The sequence below is a fragment of the Stegostoma tigrinum genome, chromosome 4 (genome assembly GCF_030684315.1).
Source record: "Stegostoma tigrinum isolate sSteTig4 chromosome 4, sSteTig4.hap1, whole genome shotgun sequence".
In the NCBI taxonomy this organism is placed as follows: Eukaryota; Metazoa; Chordata; class Chondrichthyes; order Orectolobiformes; family Stegostomatidae; genus Stegostoma; species Stegostoma tigrinum.
The window spans coordinates 128869174-128890896 of record NC_081357.1 but is presented as its reverse complement, the minus strand read 5'-3'; the positions used below and the strand labels follow the sequence as shown (position 1 = coordinate 128890896).

Below are 21723 nucleotides of genomic sequence, written 5' to 3'. Positions count from 1 at the left end.
AGTTTAAGTCTAACATGTCTTCTGAACTGTTTTATCCATGAAAGGAAACACTTGAAATTACTAATAAATAATGCAGTTTCAGCCAAGTCTTAATGTGCTTATATATTTACAAGATTCTAACACAAACATCAATTTGCACTTTTTAAAATAATTGTCTGGCCAGGCAAAACTCATGATACATGTGTCCTTCTATTCAGATTCATAATGGGCACATATAAACTACAATCCCCGCATGGATTTACCTGGTGTAACACTAAGTTCATGCTATTGATTTTTGTTAATTGTCATTTTGGTTAGAGCGCACCTTCATCAACCAGGGCACTCTGTCTTAAATGAGGATTTGCCCCATTGCCCATCAAAATGCAAAGTCTAAGGCTCAAACCCCCTGACTAGATTTGGCTGTCTTCTTTAAGTTAGTTTGTTTGCAAGCTTAGCTAAATGCAAAACCTTGAGGAGCAGCGAATCGCTCAGCCACCTTTTGATGCCCTCCTCTGCCCCCTCTCCTGGATATACTCTGTGCTCAGTGCAGGCAGCAGGTGACTGGTTTTCATAAGGTGTGACAGCTGTCCTCAGCATGTTTGTTGTAGGACTGAATGGGTGTAGTCTTCATGTGTATCAGCTTCAGTGTACAGCAAACTAATATCTACTCTACGTTCAACCTGCTTATCTGCTAAATGTTGAAGTTATCACTCAATGTTTAGCATTAACTCTTTACATTTTGTGAAAGAGTCGTGTATCAATTATCTGTTGTGTGTTAATTGCCATTCTTCATTCAATGCCTTCTCAGTATTAGCCCATACATTGTTCTGGATTTTTCATTCAAAATAATAATGAAGCTATCTACTCTCTCGAATATGAAGAGTGAGTTTGATGCAACGTCTGCAGGTACAAAGTTAAACAAAATTCGCAATCATGCTCTTCCACAAACTTCATTACACTGGGAGTCTTGGGGAGACTTCATTACACTGGGGTCATGGGGAGATTTTATTACAGTGGGGTCACAGGAAGAGATGGCATTCAATTTTCTTCAATGTTTCTGGAAAAGTCCTAGAGGATTGGAACAATGCCAGTATCATACGTTGACTTTAAAAGTGAAGTAAAAAAAAACAGGTAACTATAGGCCTGTTTGCTTAACATCTGTCATTTGGAAATGTTATAAAATTATAAAAGATGTAATAGCATAGCATTTAAAAATGCACAGTAATACGAGCCAAGTCAGCATGGCTTCACAAACAGGAAGTAAAGCCTAACAAAATTATTAGAATTCTTTGAGAAGGCAACAAACAGTATAGGTAAAGCAAAAACAGTGAATGTAATATGTTCAATTTTCAGAAGGCTTTCGATAAGATATTACAAATTACATTATTTAATAAGTCAAGAACCCATGATTTTGGAGGCAATATATTAACATGGATAGAGGATTGGCTAACCAATGGAAGACGGAGGGTTGGGATAAGGGTGGCATTTTCAGGATGGCAACTTTGTAACGAGTGAATTGCCACAGGGATCAGTGCCAGGATCACAATTGTTTACAATGTATATTAATGACTTGGAAGAGGAAACAGAATGTACGATAGTCGTGTTTGCAGACAACACACACATAGATGCAAATGCAAGTGGTGAGGATGACACAAAGAATCTACAGACGGATATAGACCGGGTTAAGCAAGTTGTCAAAACCTGACAGATGGAATATAATCTGGGAAAACAGAGGTTATGCAATTTGGCAGGAAGAATAGAGGAGCTGAATATTATTTAAATAGGTAGAGACTGCAGAAAGCTACAGAACAGAGAGATTTGGGAATCCTCATGTATGAATCACAAGCAATTAGCCTTCTGTAGTGATTGGACCTTGATCAGCCAGGTGGATCTCACTGAATTTGAGTTCCCTGATTGGGACTGTTATCCCAGTCCAATCAGGGAGCTCTGGCTGAAAGGTATAAACAGGCAGGTCAGGGGTTCTGTTCACTCTATGAGCCAGCTTGGTGCCAGCTGGGTTAATATCATGTATGATGCACATATAGGTACAGGGTAACTTGGTGATAGGATACTGGCCTTCGTGGAGTTATTTCATATTCGAGTTCAGTGGGTAAGAGAAATGCAAATGGACTGTGGGCTTTTGTTTTGAAAGGGAATGGAATATAAATATAGGGAAGTTCTATTAAAACTTTATAAGTAATAAATCAAACCACAGCTGGAATACTATGAATAGTTTTAGATCCCTTATCTAAGGAAAGATACACTGACATTGGAGACTATCCAGAGAAAGTTCACTTGGTTAGATTGATCCTGTATAAGGACGGACTGCCTTTTATGGACAGGTTGAGTAGTTTGGGCCTGTACTCATTGGAATATAGAAGAATAAGAAGTGACCTTGTTCACAAATGCAAGATTCTTAGGGAGATTGACAGGTTAGGGGCAGAGGCTAACAACTCATTGCTCACAGTTTTGCTTACCTGCAGGTAGAATTTTTTTTCTCTAATAAACAGGATTTCTTGTTAAGTGTTGAATCATGGTCAATATTTTCTATTACCCTGATTCGATCCGAAAGGCAAACTGGGGACTTTGCATACTTTGATTAAATCATTTAATTCTGCGGTGATCCCAGGAATAGTGGGGCTTTTGAATAAGTCACTCTCCCTGGTCTATTGCACTTTCCATTTCACTGTTTCCCTGCCTATTTTACTGTCCACTGGAAAGTCTACCTGAATGTTTATTTTGTTGTCTATTTCATTTTCGATTCCACTATCAACTGTATTTTCACTGAAATGTCTATTTCACACACTACTGTACTCACTTTGTCACTGCCTGTTGCTCTATTTCACTGTCTGCTTCATTGTCTATTGCATTTCCTACTTCAGTGTTCAGCTGATTTTGATCCCTTATCAATGTGACCTGGGTTTTAAAGCAGGCAGCAAAGGACAGTATGTTTTAACTCACCACATCATCCAAATGACAGTTAATCATTTCCTGCCTACAGGATTCAAGATATTGTTTATCTATAAAAGTGCAGTGCCCAAGGCTTCTGCAATATATCATGCATAAAACTACATGGGAATTTTATTGTCAAATCAATAAATTTTAATGCTTCACTGTTCCCGCTTCCATTCCCCTTTGGAATGTTTCTGCTCATTAAACAAATGGGTTATTTATTATAAAATCACAAACTGTCCACATATTTGTAGCACATTCAACAATGTCTTCATTCCTTTGCCTAAAAGTGCTCTAAAGTCAATTACAATTCCACTAAGGAGAAGTGAATTATGTTGCGCTAACATTATCAGACAATTACACACCTCGGGACTTTGTGGAACCTTCTCAAATTGATTCTTTTGACCTTAGAGAATGTGAAATGTTCAATACCCATTCCTTATATTTCCATCGTGTTTCTGCTTCATGTCTGCATTCTTCTTTCATTTGTACGCCAAAACTGGAAGCCATCTTTGTTTCCTGCTCCTCTGATGCTGCTTGGCCTGCTGTGTTCATCCAGCTCTACACCCGGTCATCTTTGTTTCCTTCTGTATTATTTTATCTCCTCACAATCTCACAATTCCCTTTTGGAATTCTGGTTCATGTTTCTTTTAAATTTAATTGGTAACAGTTAGAATTCTTGCTCTGGGGGTGTTGGGGTAGTGAGTGGCCCGACAACAGAGCTGGGCACACTTTAAAGGGAACATGAAGTGCTCGTTGAGGGGCTTCACAACACAGAGTCATTAAATGTGTGGCTAGATTCTTCAATAATGGCTAAAAAACTGTTGTGAAGCAAGTAATTATTATTATTGTCATTTATTTTGGAATCAGCAGGAAGGAGAGATATTCACCACAATGGGCAGGAAGGAATGTCCAAGTTGATTGCCTGTAATGATACTTGAAGATTCTTAATCAACTTAACACTACAAGCAACAGACTCAGTGAAACCCCAGAAGTAACACACAAGCAATCCAAACAAACTGATGATAACAAAGTGTGGGGCTGAATGAACACAGCAGGCCCAGCAGCATCTCAGGAGCACAAAAGTTGACGTTTCGGGCCTAGACCCTTCATCATGAGTGATTTGCCAGAAAGCAGTTGATGATTCCTTTAAATAGTGGCTGTTTGTGGCCACAATGTGGGAATTTCCAATTAGATTATTTAGATTTGGTGAATAGGGCACCAGGGCTGTGTAAAGGACAGTTAGGGTTGCAGGATAAGTGCAAGCGACTAATTAGCATGTTCAAATGACTCAATCTCAAGTGGATGTTTAAAAGAAGTTCTAATTCATCATGTTGAGAAGCAGATTTTGCCCAACAGATGGGCATTGATTACCACCAGGCTTTCATTACTTTAGTTCTCATTAGTTGGAAGTAAAACAAGTTTTCCCAAGTTGAAGGTGCCCCTCTATCTTAGTGAACAGAATAAAACTCTGTTCACTGCCACACTTCCTGTCACAAAGGAGTGCATTAAATTCAGCCCATGGTTATGAAAATCTAACGCTTTGAGTTTCTGATCCCTTGTCCTTGCTAACATATGATTCAGAATGAAATGTTTTAGAACATTTCTGTGAAATGCTTGGTGAGCATTTGCAACTTTGTTTTACAACTCTATTAAATTACATTTTCCAGTCAGAAGTCCTTGTCCATTAGTTAAAAACACAATGATGTTTTAGTGAAATAAAAACATAGAAGTCAGGAACTTTAGTTTTCCACTTGTGTGAAAATACAACTTACACTTAAGTTAAAGTGCATAACCGCACACTTTTCCACATTATGTTCTATCTGCCAAGTTTATACCCATTGACTTGACTTGTCCATATCTCTTTGTCATCCTCATCACTTGCCTTCTCTCCTAACTTTATATCATAGAGTCATAGAATCAGTGTCATTTGCAAATTTGGTGAATGTACATTCATTTTCCGTATCCAAGTCATTAATATTTGTTGTAATTAATTATAGCCCCAGTGCTGATCCCTGTGGCACTCCATTAGTTACAGATTACCATCCTGGAAATAACCCCCTCCTCCCAAATCTGTTTTCTCTTGTTTAGTCAACTGAACACCTTTTCAAAATCCATATATACAATGTGTTTTTGTTCCTTTCTGGCTATCCAATTTGTTATTTCCTCAAAGAATTCTAATTAATTTGTCAGGCATGATTTCTCCGTCATGAAACTGCTGAATCTGCTTGATTATGTTATACATTCTGAATGCTCTGCTATTACATTCATTAGAGTAGGCTTTAATATTTTTCCAGTCACAGATATTAAACTCACTGGCCTGTAGTTACCTGCTCTTGGCTTCCTTCCCTTTTTGAATAAGGGTGTTACATAGGCAGGTTTCTAAGCATCTGTCACTTTTCCAGAGTCTAAAGATTCTTGGAAGATTATAGCCAGTGTGTCCTCTATCTTTGCAGCTATTTCCTTTAATATCTGAGATTCAACACATCAGATTTTAGGGACCAATCAGCCTTTAGCCTCATTACTTTCCTTGGTATAGCTTCTTTCGTGATTGACTTGTGTTTCATTTCCTCCCCATCTCTTGCCGCTTCACTTTTTTGGAATATTAATGTTGTCTTCTCTGAAGATTGATAGAACTTACTTTTTCAGCTCCACTGCCATTTCCTCGTTCCCCAACATTATTTCCCCAGCACCAGCCCCATAAGGGGCTTATATTCACTGAGGTTAGTCTCTTCCTTTTTCTATAAAGAAGCATTTACTGTCTGTTTAGAGACTATTTGTTTATTTGCCCTCAAAGCTTATTTCCTCCTCTTTATTATTGTTTTGGCCATCTTTTATTAGCTTTTAAAACTTTCCCAGTCGTCTTTACCACAAATCTTTGACACACCGTATTCGTATTCTTTCAATTTAACTTAAATTCTTTGGTTTATCCTCTCCCTAAAATCTTTCTGCCTGACTGGGACATATCTTTGCTGGGAGTCAATGAGCAGCAATATCTTCTTGAATGCCCTCTATTATTTATGAATCATTTGTTTTTGCTAATCTCACTTTACAGTTCATTCTAGCCAGCACTGCTCTCATTCTAACGTATTTACCCTTGTTCAAGTTTAAGTCAGCCCTTTTTCACACAAGTTTCTCACCTGAAAACTGAATGCTAAATTTTATGGGCTCTGTTTCACAGGAGATCTTTTATGTTGAAATAATTCATTGAAGCTATCTTATCACACATTTCTGGATTCATCATTAGATCCAAAACATGTTGCTTTGGGAAATAAGATACACTCAAATACCCTCCTTTAATTCTTCCCCGTGGCTACCTTACCAAATCGATTTACCCAACCTACACGAAGATCATTTTCGTCCACGATCAGCGTATTGTCTTTTTAGGTGCTCTCATTAACTCTTGATTTGTTCTCTTTCCCACCTTAAAGCTGCTGATGAAGCCTATACACAGCTCCCATCAGTGCCTTCTTTCCTTTTTTATTTCTTACCTCTACCCAGCTGGATCTACACCTTTCAATCCAAGATCATTTCTTGCTCTCGCACATATTCTACTCCATACTAACAAAGCTAGCCCCTCATCCTTTCCTTCCTGTCTCTCCTCTAAAAAAGTTCCATATTCTGAATATTTCATTTTCAGCTTTGATCTCCTTGCTATTACATCATCTTAATGCCAGTGTGATCATATCCATTAACTGCTACTTGTGCTATTACGCCATTTATTTTGTTCCAAAAATGTCAAAAAGCATTTAAATAAAACATTATTAATTTTTGACTTTTTGTCATTTTTCCCTCTGAGCCCTATTTGCTTTTTTTTTAATGATTGTACACTCTGCTCCCTCCTGTTCCAGTCTGTGCAGCATAGCTGTGTAAGTAGCTGCCTGTAATGATGTTGTATCCTTTTTATTTGTAAGCCTATATTTGCTTTGTCCAGAGCCCTCCCTCCCACTAATTTGGTTAATGCTCTCTTCCCAGGCCGAGTGACTTGATTCTGCAGGATACTGGTCCCAGCACGGTTCATGTGAAGCACACCTCACTGGAACAGCTCTTTTTATATCAGTGCTGGAACCAGTGCCCCATAAAATGAAAGATAATGAAATGTGAGGCTGGATGAACACAGCAGGCCCAGCAGCATCTCAGGAGCACAAAAGCTGACGTTTCGGGCCTAGACCCTTCATCAGAGAGGGGGATGGGGTGAGGGTTCTGGAAAAAATAGGGAGAGAGGGGGAGGCGGACCGAAGATGGAGAGAAAAGAAGATAGGTGGAGAGGAGAGTATAGGTGGGGAAGTAGGGAGGGGATAGGTCAGTCCAGGGAAGACGGACAGGTCAAGGAGGTGGGTTAGTAGGTAACCTCATCCCACCTCCTTGACCTGTCCGTCTTCCCTGGACTGACCTATCCCCTCCATACCTCCCCACCTATACTCTCCATCTTCGGTCCGCCTCCCCCTCTCTCCCTATTTATTCCAGAACCCTCACCCCATTACCCTCTCTGATGAAGGGTCTAGGCCCGAAACGTCAGCTTTTGTGCTCCTGAGATGCTGCTGGGCCTGCTGTGTTCATCCAGCCTCACATTTTATTATCTTGGATTCTCCAGCATCTGCAGTTCCCATTATCACTGATACAATTTTAACCCCATAAAATGAAACCCATTCCACCCACACTAATCCCTCAGCCATGCATTTTGCTCCTTGGCTTTAATTACCCTGTGCCAGTTTGCCAGTGGCTCCAGCAGTAATCAGAGATTGTAGGCTCTGCTTTCTAATTTAACTCCCAACCATTCAAAGTCTTTCAGGAGAATCACCTTTCTAGGCCTCTCAATGTGATTGGTGTCAACATAGATGACAACAATTGAATTCCTGTCTTCCAACTTCTCATTTACCCTTGAGGACATGTCCGTAGCCCTGGCACCAGACAAGTTGTACAGCTCCTGGGGCTCTCACACATGGTTGCAGAGAACAGTATCTATCTCTGTAATTATACTGCCCTCCCAGCACTACTACATTTCTGTTGCCTCTTCCACCTTGAACCATGGTGCTGTGGTCAGTTTGCTCAGCCTGTCTACAGTCCCCACCATCATTCACACAGCTTGCAGAACCCCATAACTGTTGGAAAATGCAGGGGGCAGGCTCTCCCGTGGGTCACCATACCTGCCTCCTGGAGAAAAACTTCCAGGGAAGAATCCCCCTCCCTGATGTGGCATGAGGTCTGCAGCTTGGACTCCAGCTCCTTAATCAGATCTGAAGTTCTCTGAGCTACAAACACTTGGATCAGGTCACCATGATGTCCAGCAGCTCTCACACACTGTAGCAGCAATGCATTTCTTCACCTGCCATCTCCATCATATTTTGTTTAGTTTATTAAATAATTATTCTGGTATCCCAGATGTGTTTTTTATATCAGTGTCAATATTACACCGAGCCTAAGAAAAGGGCAAAGAAAAGACGACTGTTTTTTCTCTTTATTCATTCACTGGATGAAGGCGTCGCTGGCCAGGCAGCATTTATTTCCTGTCCCTAATTACCCAGAGGGCAGTTACTAGTCAACAACATTGCTGTGGGTCTGGAGTCACATGTAGGCCAGACCAGGTAAGGATAGCCGTTTCCTTCGCTAAAGGACATTAGTAAACTAGATGGGTTTTTCCAATAATCAGCAATGGATCCACAGTCATCATTAAACTCTTAATTTCAGATACTTACTAAATTCAATTTCAACCATCTGCTGTGGTGGGATTTGAACGCAGGTCCCCAAAACATTATCTGGGTCTCTGGATTAACAGACCAGTGATAATACCACTAGACCATCACCTCCCCAAAATGCAAACTAAAGGCTTTACATTTTTCTTTAAAGTCTAGAAATACCTATCAATCCTACCAATCAATCAGCTTTTTTTATTTCGGCAAAAGCAACCAAACTCTAGTCTCCTTCCATCTCTTAACTTCTTGAAACATTTGAAGTGACAATCTCATGTGCTAAGTCATTAAAGGTCAAGGAGAGTACCACTCCATATGGCTGGTCCGATCTTGCTCAACTTCTGTCAATGTTGTACTTTCCATCCAATAAACTGAGGTTAATAGCAGAATTAGGATTGTAATAGTTTATTGAGCTGATAGTTCATTCACACGTCATATGTTACGATCTTAATCAACTAACTATAATGTTTTATTGGATTTAATTTAATCTTGTTATTCTTTTGTAAATTAGCCTACCTTCCATCAATATTCTTCTCAAAAACTATCAATCCAAAAGACAACACTAGTACATTTTGAGAATACATAAATTTAAATCAGTAGCAAAATTTCACATTATGTAGCTCAGGATTGTGAACTTTCAAATACCTACCTAAAATTGGCTATCTTAGGATTCTCCAGTGCTAAAGGTCATACTTTCTTGTATTTTGTTTCCCTTTAACTATCAGTGTACAGCTTAACAGAGAGAAAATTAAAAGTCCTACATTTGAGTTAAAAAAAAACACATTCAAATCACAGCAATCTTGTTAGAAAATAGTTTAGGGTCGCATGACCAGATGTTTTATTATTGAACTATATGTGAGGATGCAGAGAAAAAGCCAAACTTAAAGAGGAGCTGTTTGTTTGTGGGTTTTAATAAATTCCTTTCCAAGGAAGAAGGGGTGAAGTAACATACTGGTGAGGACATTGTCCATCCATCTGTGGGGCCTGGGAAGAAAGGCAGTAAGTTGAATGAACAAAATCAGAAGTTGATGGAAAAGCTCAGCAGGTCTGACAGCATCTGTGAAGAAAAAATCAGAGTTAACGTTTCGGGTCCGGTGACCTTTCCTCAGAACTGATGGAAGCAGGGAAAATGCTGGTTTATATGTGGAAAATAGGGAGGGGGATGGGGTAGAGAGTAAAGGATAGGATAGAGCAGATGGGCCGGCAAAGGAGTTGATAATGATCTGGCTAGGGGTATGAATAGATAACACAGTGTGGAGTTGGAGGAACACAGCAGGCCAGGCAGCATCAGAGGAGCAGGAAAGACATTTCAGGTTGGGGCACTTTTTTAGAAACAGGGGTGGATAGATGGGAGAGAAGATGGACAGGTTGTGTCAGATCAAGGAGGTGGGGAATCTACCCTTACCACCTCACTGACCAATCCCCACCACTCCCTACCTTCGCTCACTTATCACCATCCCACCTTCCTTCCCCAGTCTGACCCCTCCTCTCTCTATTTACTTCAGAGCTCCCTTCCCCCTCCCCATTTCTGAAGAAGGGCCCCGACCCAAAACGTCAACTTTCCCACTCCTCTAATGCTGCCTGGCCTGCTGTGTTTCTCCAGCTCCACACTTTGTTAGCTTGGCAGTTCCTACTATCTCTACAGGGGTGAATAGTTGTTCATGGGGACTGTTAGTGGCTAACAATAGGTAGTGTGTACTGGCAGGCTATGTGATAACAAGGGAAAAACCAAGATAACTGCAGATTCTGTAAATCAGGAACAAAAAGTTGCTGGAGCTGGCAGCATTTGTGGAGGAGAAAACAGAGTTAACGTTTCGGGTCTGGTGACCCTTCCTCAGAACTGATAGTGGCTGGGAAAACGACAGTTTATCTGCAGAAAATCGGGAGGTGGGTGGGGTAGGGAGTAAATGATAGGATAGAGCCCAAAGAGAGAGAGACAGTTGGACAGACAAAGGAGTTGCTAACATCAGGCTGGGAGGGTGAATAGTTGTTAATGGGGACTGTTAGTGACTAACAGTTCTGAGGAAGGGTCACAGGACCCGAAACGTTAACTCTGTTTTCTCCTTCACAGATGCTGCCGGACATGTTTTGTTTTTGTTTTTGTTTTTGTTGTCGTTGTTGTTATTGTATGTGATAACTAGAACTGGTGTGTGGGTAGGAGGCCAGGACATGGGAGAGTTTCTGCATGTAAACCATCAGACCTGCTGAGCTTTACCAGCAACTTCTGTTTTTGTTCCGGATTTACAACAGCCGCAGTTCTTTTGGTTTTCAGTAAGTTGAATGATTTGTGTGGCCTGAGATAGTTGGGTCCTAACTGTGATGCACCCACAAATCAGGGTTCCCATGTGTCATTGCAGTTTAGCAATCCCTGTCACTGAGTGCAGATGCTTGCTGAGAACGGATGTGTCCCTAAACTGTGACATCCATGTAGCAAGTTAGCTAGGGTGGGGAGGAGCTCGTTGGAAAGGAGCAGAAGGTTTTTCTGAACAATGAGCACCAACAGATGCTCCTGGCTTCTAGGGAATGCATGTCTGCCCAAGTACCTACTGAAAATGGCACATGGACCTTTGACCCTATGGAGTAACATTTGGTGCATTGACCTCCAGTCTTCCTCCACCACATGATTGGTTAATCCCTTGCCTATGTGTGGCTAATTGGCTGACTGTCATTGGCTGATCAAGCACATGATCCCAGCCATCGCACCCCTAAACAGAAGTGTTGCTTTCAACCTGCCTCAGCACCGACAACCTCACCTCTACCAGAAGACTGCTCTCAACCGCCATCCCAACAACCCAACACCCCAAAAACCGTCAGACTCTACTGCTGTACTTACTGCTGCGCTCACTTCACTTTCTTCCCATCTTCTCACCTGGCTCTGGGGTTTGGTCTCCAGGCACCATTAGGCCTCTGTTATTTTAGTCAAATAGCCATTCTTCAGGTGTTAACTTTTAGAATCAATCAGGAGAAATATCTGAGCAATGGAGTTATCCATGCCACTCTGCAGATTCTCAGTAAGGAAAGCTTGGAGGCACTGTTTTCCAGAGATGGCAACAGGAGGTGGTCTCATCAGACTGAGATGGGGGATGGCAGGCAAAGAGATCATTATCCAGGTTAGTGACTGCGGGGCTTACTGTCTCCAGTACCTTTAAATATTCTCCTGTGCACTGAAAGGGCAAGTGGCACAGTGAATTTAATGCAGTGTGACACTGATCAGGGTGTCAAGCTGCATCAGTCCAGAGGAATGTCAGACTTGGGTTTTGGTCGAAGGCCTCCACATGTGGATTGAACGTGGGACTGGTGGGGTTTGAGAAGCTGTGTACTTTCCCAAGTGGGTGGTCACATGGTTCTGGACAATGCTCCTCCCCCTGGATTACCCATCAGCCCCTTGTGGGTGGAGCCAGACACAATGGCTTTTTGTGACACACTGAGCTGCCTCTGGCAATGCCTCTGACGACATTGGCAGGTAGCCACACTGCCTGTGGTATTTCTAACCGTGTGCCAATGTTTGATGTCACTCAGACCCTGGGTTGCTAGGAACCTGTACAACTTGACCCTGCACTGTCACTCTCTGTGGGTTTATCCACAGCTGCACCCAAGGCAACAGAAACACTGGCATCACCATTGAACCCCTCAATGTGTCTGCCGGAAGTGATCTGTGATTGAATTGCAGTGAGCAACCTGGTTGTCCACCTGAACAATGTAGCCAATAGGAAACGTGTAGCACAGGCCACATGCTGGTCTTCCTCACTTCCAACGTGATCAATATGATCCTGGAGAATCAATGCTCACATCACTTCTAACTGAGGTAGCCATGCTTGATGGAGCTATGGCCCTGGAAATACAAGCTGCAACCATATATCTTCCCTCAATCAATATTGAGCTTTCCATCATCACCCTCAAAACTCTGTCCAAAATCCCGGCCTTGCCCTCAGATACCCACTCCCTTATTAGCAATGGCCAATAGACAGGTATCCTCAACCTCCCCACCACTGTGTATTGGTATATCTAATTACTCCCACCTTTAGCTGGCAACCTGCTGTCCATCATCTTCAGCATTCCCTTCACAATTACCCCCGAGTCTCAGAAGTCTAGGAATGACCTCTGAACCATATGACCCCTCCGTGAGGAGGTTCCCTCCTGTTCTATATTCTCCACCTGAAGAGATAAGAACAGAATTGAACATGGTGACCATCTATTTGACTCATACTTTACACAGCATCCCTTTAGTTGGCTAATTGCGCTTACCAATAACTCTATCCAAAAAGATCCACCTCCCATGTTAAAAGGTCACCTCCACATTGCCTTCTCTTCCCTAAGATTGCGACCATTCCCATGCCTGTTCCATTAGATTCTGTGATCCCAAACCCTGTTTGATGCTAACTTGCTCCTCCCTTTCATTGTGACCATTATCTCTAATGCTCAGCAACCTCAGTTCAGTAAAAACCAAAATAACTGCGGGTGCTGTAAATCAGGAACAAAAACAAAGTTGCTGGAAAAGTTCAGCAGGTCTGGCAGCATCTGTGAAGGAAAAAACAGAGTTAATGTTTCGGGTCTGGTGACCCTTCCTCAGAACCTCAATTCAATGTCCAGGGCTTCACTGTTGATAGCATTGATTCTGTCCTTTAGGACCATTTCAATCCAGCTTTCTCTGTTCATGAAGCTCCTGGTCAGCTGACAACATGATGACCACATCGACTATACTAGGGCCTTCTCTCCTCTGCGCATTCCTGCACACTCACCTTCTCTCCCTGTCTGAATAGACGCCCTCTCTCCCTGGCACAGTCAGCCTCCCTTCCTCCCTGGATTGAACAACTGTGACGTTTGCTTTAGTCTATTGCTACCTGATCTCTAAACTTACACGTCAAGGAACAACACCCCGTCAATATGGGGAAAAAAAGTAGCATCTCCTCATGGCAAACTCCAGTACACTACCTCACATGCTGAACACCAGTGGTGTGTGGTCATTAATGTGAAAGCACCACTTTTACTATTTGTGATAGGTGTCCATAATTCTGGTGAGATTGCCTTTAAACAAACATGTATGACACATGAATGGATACATCAGGGCATCTGAACACGTGCTGTAAAGCTACAGAGAATTCAATCCCTTAGCTTCACTCGTTTGTCTGTTGGCAGCTAATTTTTGGCTGCGAGTACAATTTCTGCCCCCTGCCCACCCAGCTGCCCATTCCTAGGAGCAGCACAGTGTTCCGCTCCGCATACCTGTTCCATTGCTTTTTGACTGGAGGTCAGTTTGAAAAAGATAAAAAGGAAAGCTTCAACAAGAATGACATAAGTAACTTGGGATATCGAATGAAAAAATATGTGTAATAAAATGTAACAAACATTTCTTTTAATCAAAGAAACAATTTTCTGCTCTGGAGAAATTATTTGACACCAGCATTTGGTTTAGTGGTTGATTGGTCATGAAGCCCAGTCAAACCATTTCTAAGAGAAGAATATAGAAAACACACATTCAGAAGATAATAAAATGTGAGGCTGGATGAACACAGCAGGCCAAGCAGCCTCTCAGGAGCACAAAAGCTGACGTTTCGGGCCTAGACCCTTCATCAGAGAGGGGGATGGGGTGAGGGTTCTGGAATAAATAGGGAGAGAGGGGGAGGCGGACTGAAGATGGAGAGTAAAGAAGATAGGTGGAGAGAGTATAGGTGGGGAGGTAGGGAGTGGGTAGGTCAGTCCAGGGAAGACGGACAGGTCAAGGAGGTGGGATGAGGTTAGTAGGTAGGAAATGGAGATGCGGCTTGGGGTGGGAGGAAGGGATGGGTGAGAGGAAGAACCGGTTAGGGAGGCAGAGACAGGTTGGACTGGTTTTGGGATGCAGTGGGTGGGGGGGAAGAGCTGGGCTGGTTGTGTGGTGCAGTGGGGGGAGGGGACGAACTGGGCTGGTTTAGGGATGCAGTTGAGGAAGGGGAGATTTTGAAACTGGTGAAGTCCACATTGATACCATTAGGCTGCAGGGTTCCCAGGTGGAATATGAGTTGCTGTTCCTGCAACCTTCGGGTGGCATCATTGTGGCAGTGCAGGAGGCCCATGATGGACATGTCATCTAAAGAATGGGAGGGGGAGTAGAAATGGTTTGCGACTGGGAGGTGCAGTTGTTTGTTGCGAACTGAGCGGAGGTGTTCTGCAAAGCGGTCTCCAAGCCTCCGCTTGGTTTCCCCAATGTAGAGGAAGCCACACCGGGTACAGTGGATGCAGTATACCACATTGGCAGATGTGCAGGTGAACCTCTGCTTAATGTGGAATGTCATCTTGGGGCCTGGGATACGGGTGAGGGAGGAGGTGCGGGGGCAAGTGTAGCATTTCTTGCGGCTGCAGGGGAAGGTGCTGGGTGTGGTGGGGTTGGAGGGCAGTGTGGAGCGAACAAGGGAGTCACGGAGAGAGTGGTCTCTCCGGAAAGCAGACAAGGGTGGGGATGGAAAAATGTCTTGGGTGATGGTGTCGGATTGTAAATGGCGGAAGTGTCGGAGGATGATGCGTTGTATCCGGAGGTTGGTAGGGTGGTGTGTGAGAATGAGGGGGATCCTCTTTGGGCGGTTGTGGCGGGGGCGGGGTGTGAGGGATGTGTTGCGGGAAATACGGGAGACGCGGTCAAGGGCGTTCTCGATCACTGTGGGGGGAAAGTTGCGGTCCTTGAAGAACTTGGACATCTGGGATGTGCGGGAGTGGAATGTCTTATCGTGGGAGCAGATGTGGCGGAGGCGGAGGAATTGGGAATAGGGGATGGAATTTTTGCAGGAGGGTGGGTGGGAGGAGGTGTATTCTAGGTAGCTGGACACATTCAGAAGGGCCAGGCTCATAGCTTCGTGGTGAGGTTGGCCTGAGACTTCTCTCCCTTAAAGGTGCATTTCCCTCTCCCTCAGTATTGCAACAGATTTCTCTGTCATCAGTCCTGAGATTGAACAGAGAATCGATGAGTGTTAGAGACACAATTGGAGATCAAGAAGAGAAAAAATCTAATGAATAAGACATTCAGTAAAATCACCGTTGCCTGGGGAGCCATTTGTCTTAAACACTTCAGTCGTCCATGTTTATAAATTCCTTCACAACATCTTGTCTTATCACCATCCAACCTCCTCAATATGATAAGCATTAGCTGTACTTTCATCACCTGCACTGTTACAACAGACCACTTAACATGTAATATTTTAAGTAAAAGTCACTTTGTCAGAAATTTAAATAAATCTAGGCTATAGGGTAAATCTATCATCAAAAGAGAGAGACAGATGGTAAAAAGAGCTTTCATACCAAGCTATCTTTTCAGATGCTTCGATAACACAGTGTGAAGCTGGATGAACACAGCGGGTCAAGTTGCATCAGAAATGTCAGCTTGCCTGCTCCTCTGATGCTGTTTGGCCCGCTGTGTTCATTCAGCTTCACACCGTGTTATCTCAGATTCTCCAGCATTGGCAGTTCCTACTATTTATGTAAATATTCTTAGATGTTTTCTTGAAATGTAAGTTATGTAAGTAAGGCACAAATCTGGCCAGACTTTGAGAGTTGTAGTTTATATATAATTAAAAAAAGATGAAAAATGCAATGTTTTGAGAAAGATCTCGAAGCCTTGTAGTCGGTAAAATGAACTGCAGCATGTTTATGAATTCATCCTATCTGCAGTGATGCCTGTTTTCAGGGTTTGTGGAATTGGGTTTAATCAGGAGCATATTTGTGATTAAATTAAAATAAAATAATAGTGACGGAATTTTTATATTAATATATTGAATACGATGATATGCAAGATTGTAATAGCAGACACAGTGGTAAGGCATCTGACATTAGCAGTAGAAAATATTCTTTTATGTTACTGCAAAATGGAGATTATTGGATGGGTGTTGATAATGAATGGATGTTGGTATGTTCCAGACACTCTGTCCAGTAATTAAGTACATTGGTTTGAATTGAACCGAATGTAAAGCAGAGTATTAAAAGGCAGCCTACTAGCCAAGCTCCCCTTAGTATCAACATGCAAGATAAACTTTTATCCCTTCATTCCTCAAGACATTGAAGCAAGTTCGACTTTAATGCCATGCAGAAAATATTAATAACATCCTTTGTGCCTGAGCTCACTTAATATTTCACAAAACACAAACACTAAAGTAGCCTTAACACAAGTTCTTATTTCACTGTCAACACTGTTATTTTTGAATGAAAAGTAAGACTTCCTGTATGGCAAATGTTGGACGATTTCACTCTTATTTCTAGAAGTCTGCATAAACGATTTGCTCCCAGATAGAGGCACAATGGTTAACAGCTCGTTTGAGGTGCACAATTGCTGAAGTGACAATAAGGAAGATAAAATGGTGTGATAGGGAGAGGGGGATGCTGATGGAGATGGGGGTGGGGGTGGGGGAATTTGGATTTGGATTTGGAAGAACACACAGCAACAGGCCACATCTGACAAAGAGGTTAGGGAGTAATTTCCTGACCTGAGCCTTCCCAAGGAACATCATGTCAGAGGTGCGTGTGTATGTGTGTATGTCAGTGCCTGATGTGTAAGTGGATATAAGTGGGTAGAGTGTATCAACATGTGTCAGTGTGAGAAGCCATATACTTGGGGTAGAGTTTATGGGGGAATGGAGAACTTGCTAATCTCCCCTGCCAGCTGAAAGGGTCCTTGGTAGAGCACCCAGCTGCCTTGCCATGGGTAAACACTGGGGATAGACTGTAATCACTTACCAGCAAGATTTGGGTGACCAGGAGTCCGTGAAAATGAGGTGACATTGATTCTGCAGCTCAGGAAAGTCCAGAGATTTTGGACAGACCTGCCCGGTGAACCCCAGTGAGAGAGGAAAGGAGGTAGCGGCATGGGGCACAATGTTATGATCCTGGGGGTGTGATTTTCCCTGATGGGAATAGTGGGCACCCCCTTCCCCAACTCTGTCTCCCCAACAAGGGGCACCCACCCCTTCATGCCCAGCAACAGGAGTGAAAGCTGCCTCCTCCCCAGTCAGATAAAAAATAAGTGAAGTCAAGGACTTCAATGAACTGAAAGATAGGCAAGCTGCCCAATGCTTGCCCACCCTGGGTTTTGGGAGGAAGGTTCAGGGCAGGGGGGCCACAGGAAGGCAGTGGGATGACCATTCACTTTATTTCCATGCCCCTTCCCTCACCTTCAAATATGTTCATGGAGATGGTAGCGTACCTGTATGTGAGTGTGTGTGTCTGTGTCTGTGTGTGTCTGTGTGTGTCTGTGTGTGTGTGTGCGTGTCTGTGCGTGTGCGTGTGTGTGTGTGTGTGTGTGTGTGTGTGTGTGTGTGTGTGTGTGTGTGGCTGTAAACCCATTAGTCAATATAATAGTATAGAAAGAAATTATAGACAATCATCAGTGCAAAGAACAGTCACTAAACCATCAACATAGCCTCAACATCAGAACGTTTCTGAACTTTTTAAATTTAACTTGACATTGCTATGAGATGCATTGGCAAACATTTATTATCCCTCTCTTGTTCCCGGAGTAAAGGCTCGAGCCCTCAATCCTGTTGCAGACTGTTTGCAAACTCAGTCTCCAAAAAGACAACAACAGCTCAAGTTTCATCTCTACTTGTTATAGGTTAATGGTTAACCCTAACACTACCAGATGGCAGTGGGCTTGACCTTGCCACTGTTGCTGGCATTCTGAAGAAAAATTAAATAGATTGACATTTTGACGGTGGAATGACGTTTTTAGATTTTGAATGGTGTAATTTGTTGTGTATGCTCAGAGCCATGGAATCATACAGCACCGAAACGGACCCTTCGGTCTGACCTGTTTGTGCTGAACATAATTCCAAACTAAAGTGGTTCCACCTGCCTGCTCCTGACCCATATCTCTCCAAACCTTTCCTATTCACGGACTTGTCTAAGAGTCTTTGAAACATTGTAACTGTACCCACATCCACCACTTCCTCAGAAAGTTGATTCGACACACGAACCATCCTGACAACTGCTCTGGAACTCACTACCTGTAAGGTTGGTAGAGGCAGAAACTCTCATTTTTTTGTCCAACATTAGTGCAAGTCATTGGTGACATCTTTACCCAGCATTCTCAGTAGGAGCTAATGTGCTCTGGACATCATGGGGGCCAGAAGTGCATATTGAAGAGTTGTGACCTGAGCATGCAGAGTGAGTGGAACCATTCTGAGCCAGGACAGGAAGTTCATGTAAAATTCTACTGAACATTGTTTCAATGCAGTCATTAAGTCATGTATTTTCAACATATTAAAATGAAGCACAAAACAACTTTATGTGAAGTTAAGTAATGCAGTGGAGGAAAAATAACCCTAACTGAATTCAGGCTAATGCTGGAAAGAATATAATGTAAGATGCAATAATTTACACACTCCTCCCTTAATAATTAAAATACTCAATAGAAGTTCAGAGGGATCTACACGCATGATAATCAAAGCAATTCACTACCTAGCAATTCAGTTTGACTGCATATATTTTATGTCCTGTCTTAGGTACTCAATGGTTTAGTTTCAGTGAGCCCAGTTTCAAGTCGTGAAATTTAAGGTGAACCAGAAAATAAAATATGTAGAGAATCTAAGGATCAGTTTTCAAATGCATACAACTATGTAAGTTTTGGAGTTATAAAAGAAAATGAAGAGCACATTGCTTTAAAAATATCTAGCAAAAACTGATGATATCAACAAAAACTGGCTTGGAGGAATTACAAAACTAAATGATGTGTGGAAACTAGAATAACATAATGTAATTAGTGAAGCATTCAGTTTGATGATTATTTCCTTTGATGCTCACTTAGATCTCTCCCACTGTTGGTTTCATGAAATCCATCAAACACCAGCACTGTCTTCCTGCTGATATTATTGTTTAAGCATTATTAATTTGGTAAATCCAGCAAAAACACGCAAAAGAATGTCTACGTTTTTTTTCCTCCAACATTTTTCTCTTATCTCATGTTGTTGATTTATGTTGGAATCTCTTTCCCCATCGATCACTCATACTCCAGTACTGTGAGCAAGGAATCGCTTTTCATGTGGACCAGGCTGGCTCCTAAGTGCACCGAGTTAATCTTAATTGAAGCATCTCGAAACAATCTGTTTTGGTTCTCACCCAATCTCGACCCATTGTCCAGCCAGGGTAACTGGATAGAACTCATTATGAAATAAGCATCTTCTTTCATCGCATACCTGGCGTACTGAGTCAATTGTAATTGACCAACTTTCTGAACTAAATTAGCAAATTCAGCAAAATGAGGTTTCCAGCTGGGACATTTTCCAACTATGCGATCTATAGGACCAATTGCTGTAGATGCCTATCTAGGCCAAGTCACTGAGTTTATTTAAAAAGAAGAAAGATTGAGTCTTGATTGGTAAAAGGATCAAGGGGGTATGTGGAGGGAGGAATGAGAATGGGGTTGAGTTACATATTAGCTATGAATGAAAGGTGCAGAAGACTCGATGGGCCAAAAAATCTTTTTCTGGTCTTCTCCTTTGTACTCTTATGATCTGATGAAGTGACTCATAGCCAGACATCAAAATCGAAAAATTTTGTTAATGTTGCTTGAAATATCTCAGTTTCAATGTGGGCTAAGAATTTAGGCCTGTTTCAATGTAGGGGTGTGAGAGAGGCTTCTGATCTGATACTATCAGCTTACCATCATTGCCAAAGTTACAATTACCTACCTGTTTTTTTTAATCCCATTAGTTTCTATCTATCACACTCTTCCCCTCCATCACCTCTCCCTTTTCTCACACTCATATTCCACTTTGCCCAAGGCTTAAAACTGGATGAAGCACCTTTTCTTTTAGAAAATACCGTCCACAGACTGACTTCCTGTTAACAACCTGCATTCCTTTAAATTTCACAGCTACAATACTGTGGTCCCACAGCCAGTTGACTCTATCTGTCCTAGGGGCAGTGAATAATTACAAAAGTGAGCTGATTCCTGAAAAATTGAACTTAATGAACATATTTCATTTCGCTGAGATTTTTGAGTTTGACCTCTGTATGAAAATCAGTCCCAATATCTGCCTTGAATGAAATCCAGTCAATAAATAACATGTCAATCTTCTGCAAGAAAAAACAAAGGGTTGTCAGCTGTTATATCAAGAAGTTACAGCGATGGTAGCGGTTAAACTTTTTTGGAAACAGGACAAAATTACTGAAAAGAAGGTTTGCAGCTCCAGGCGGGACCCTTACTATACTTGGAATTGTTTTGGTAAAGCTTTCCCTGTGATTTTGGATCTTCTTACATGATCAATTAATTATTCAAGCACAACTATAGCAACTGTATTGTTCAATAAATCAGCCTTCATCTTTCACTTGTGACATGAAGAAAGAAGCAAAATAAATGGAAGCACGATCACCTAATGTACTATTCTTTTTGGAAATGTTATTCATGATATTATTTTGAAAATAATCACACTTTGTTGAAGCTTCTTGTCTTGTACTCATCAGGGTTATTTTCAAGAAATACCAATTCAAGGGGAATGTTGCATGAGAGGAGAGTGCTGGTGGTTGTCAAGTGGACTTTGGCTGGTAGAGGCATTGGCATCGAGAATGCACCCATTGCACCCATTAATGTTGATTGAGAGTTAACAGCCAGGATTCATTTAAATTCTAAACAAGCAAGGTTCATTCTGATTGGTCAGGGCATTGCCATGAGAATGAACCAGCAAATGACTACCATTATTTTGTTTGGTTGAAACAGGTAAAACGAGTGTGCATTTCTATCTGCAAAGAACATGGCCCTGTGTACTGTTACATGTCACTCCTAGCACTGGCAAATCTGTCAAAACTAGTACAGATTCTTCATAATGAAACATGACACTAAATAATGAGCTTTCCTTTGGGCTATTATTCAATGCCAGAGGTATGATTCCTGTACTTACAAAGAGAGATAGCTTACTTACTTTTTCCTTTCTCCTAAGAGACATTGGTGGGATCGACCTGGAGAAGTTCCTGATCCCTGACTCTGGCCACTGCCGGAGAGTAAACTGTCGGTCTCAAATTGAAAGGTTGCCTCATGCGCTGCTTTTTGGTTCGGATTTTCTAAGAATTCACTGTCATTCCAGGCTCCAACAGTCCCATCCATAGCCTGGTATTTTATCTCAATGGAGACACAGGTCTACATAAAAAT

At 42.1% G+C, this 21723-nt stretch overlaps 1 protein-coding gene across 10 annotated transcripts in view; it reads right to left on the bottom strand.

Moving 5' to 3' along the window:
- The window catches only part of otofa (otoferlin a), a 343946-nt gene that overhangs the window by 190353 nt on the left and 131870 nt on the right, over positions 1 to 21723 (bottom strand). For all 10 annotated transcript variants that reach the window (XM_059645651.1, XM_059645653.1, XM_059645659.1 and 7 more), the window contains exon 5: positions 21497 to 21711. In XM_059645651.1, coding sequence (XP_059501634.1) covers positions 21497 to 21711 — 215 coding nt within the window. The remainder of the gene's footprint in view (positions 1 to 21496; positions 21712 to 21723) is intronic.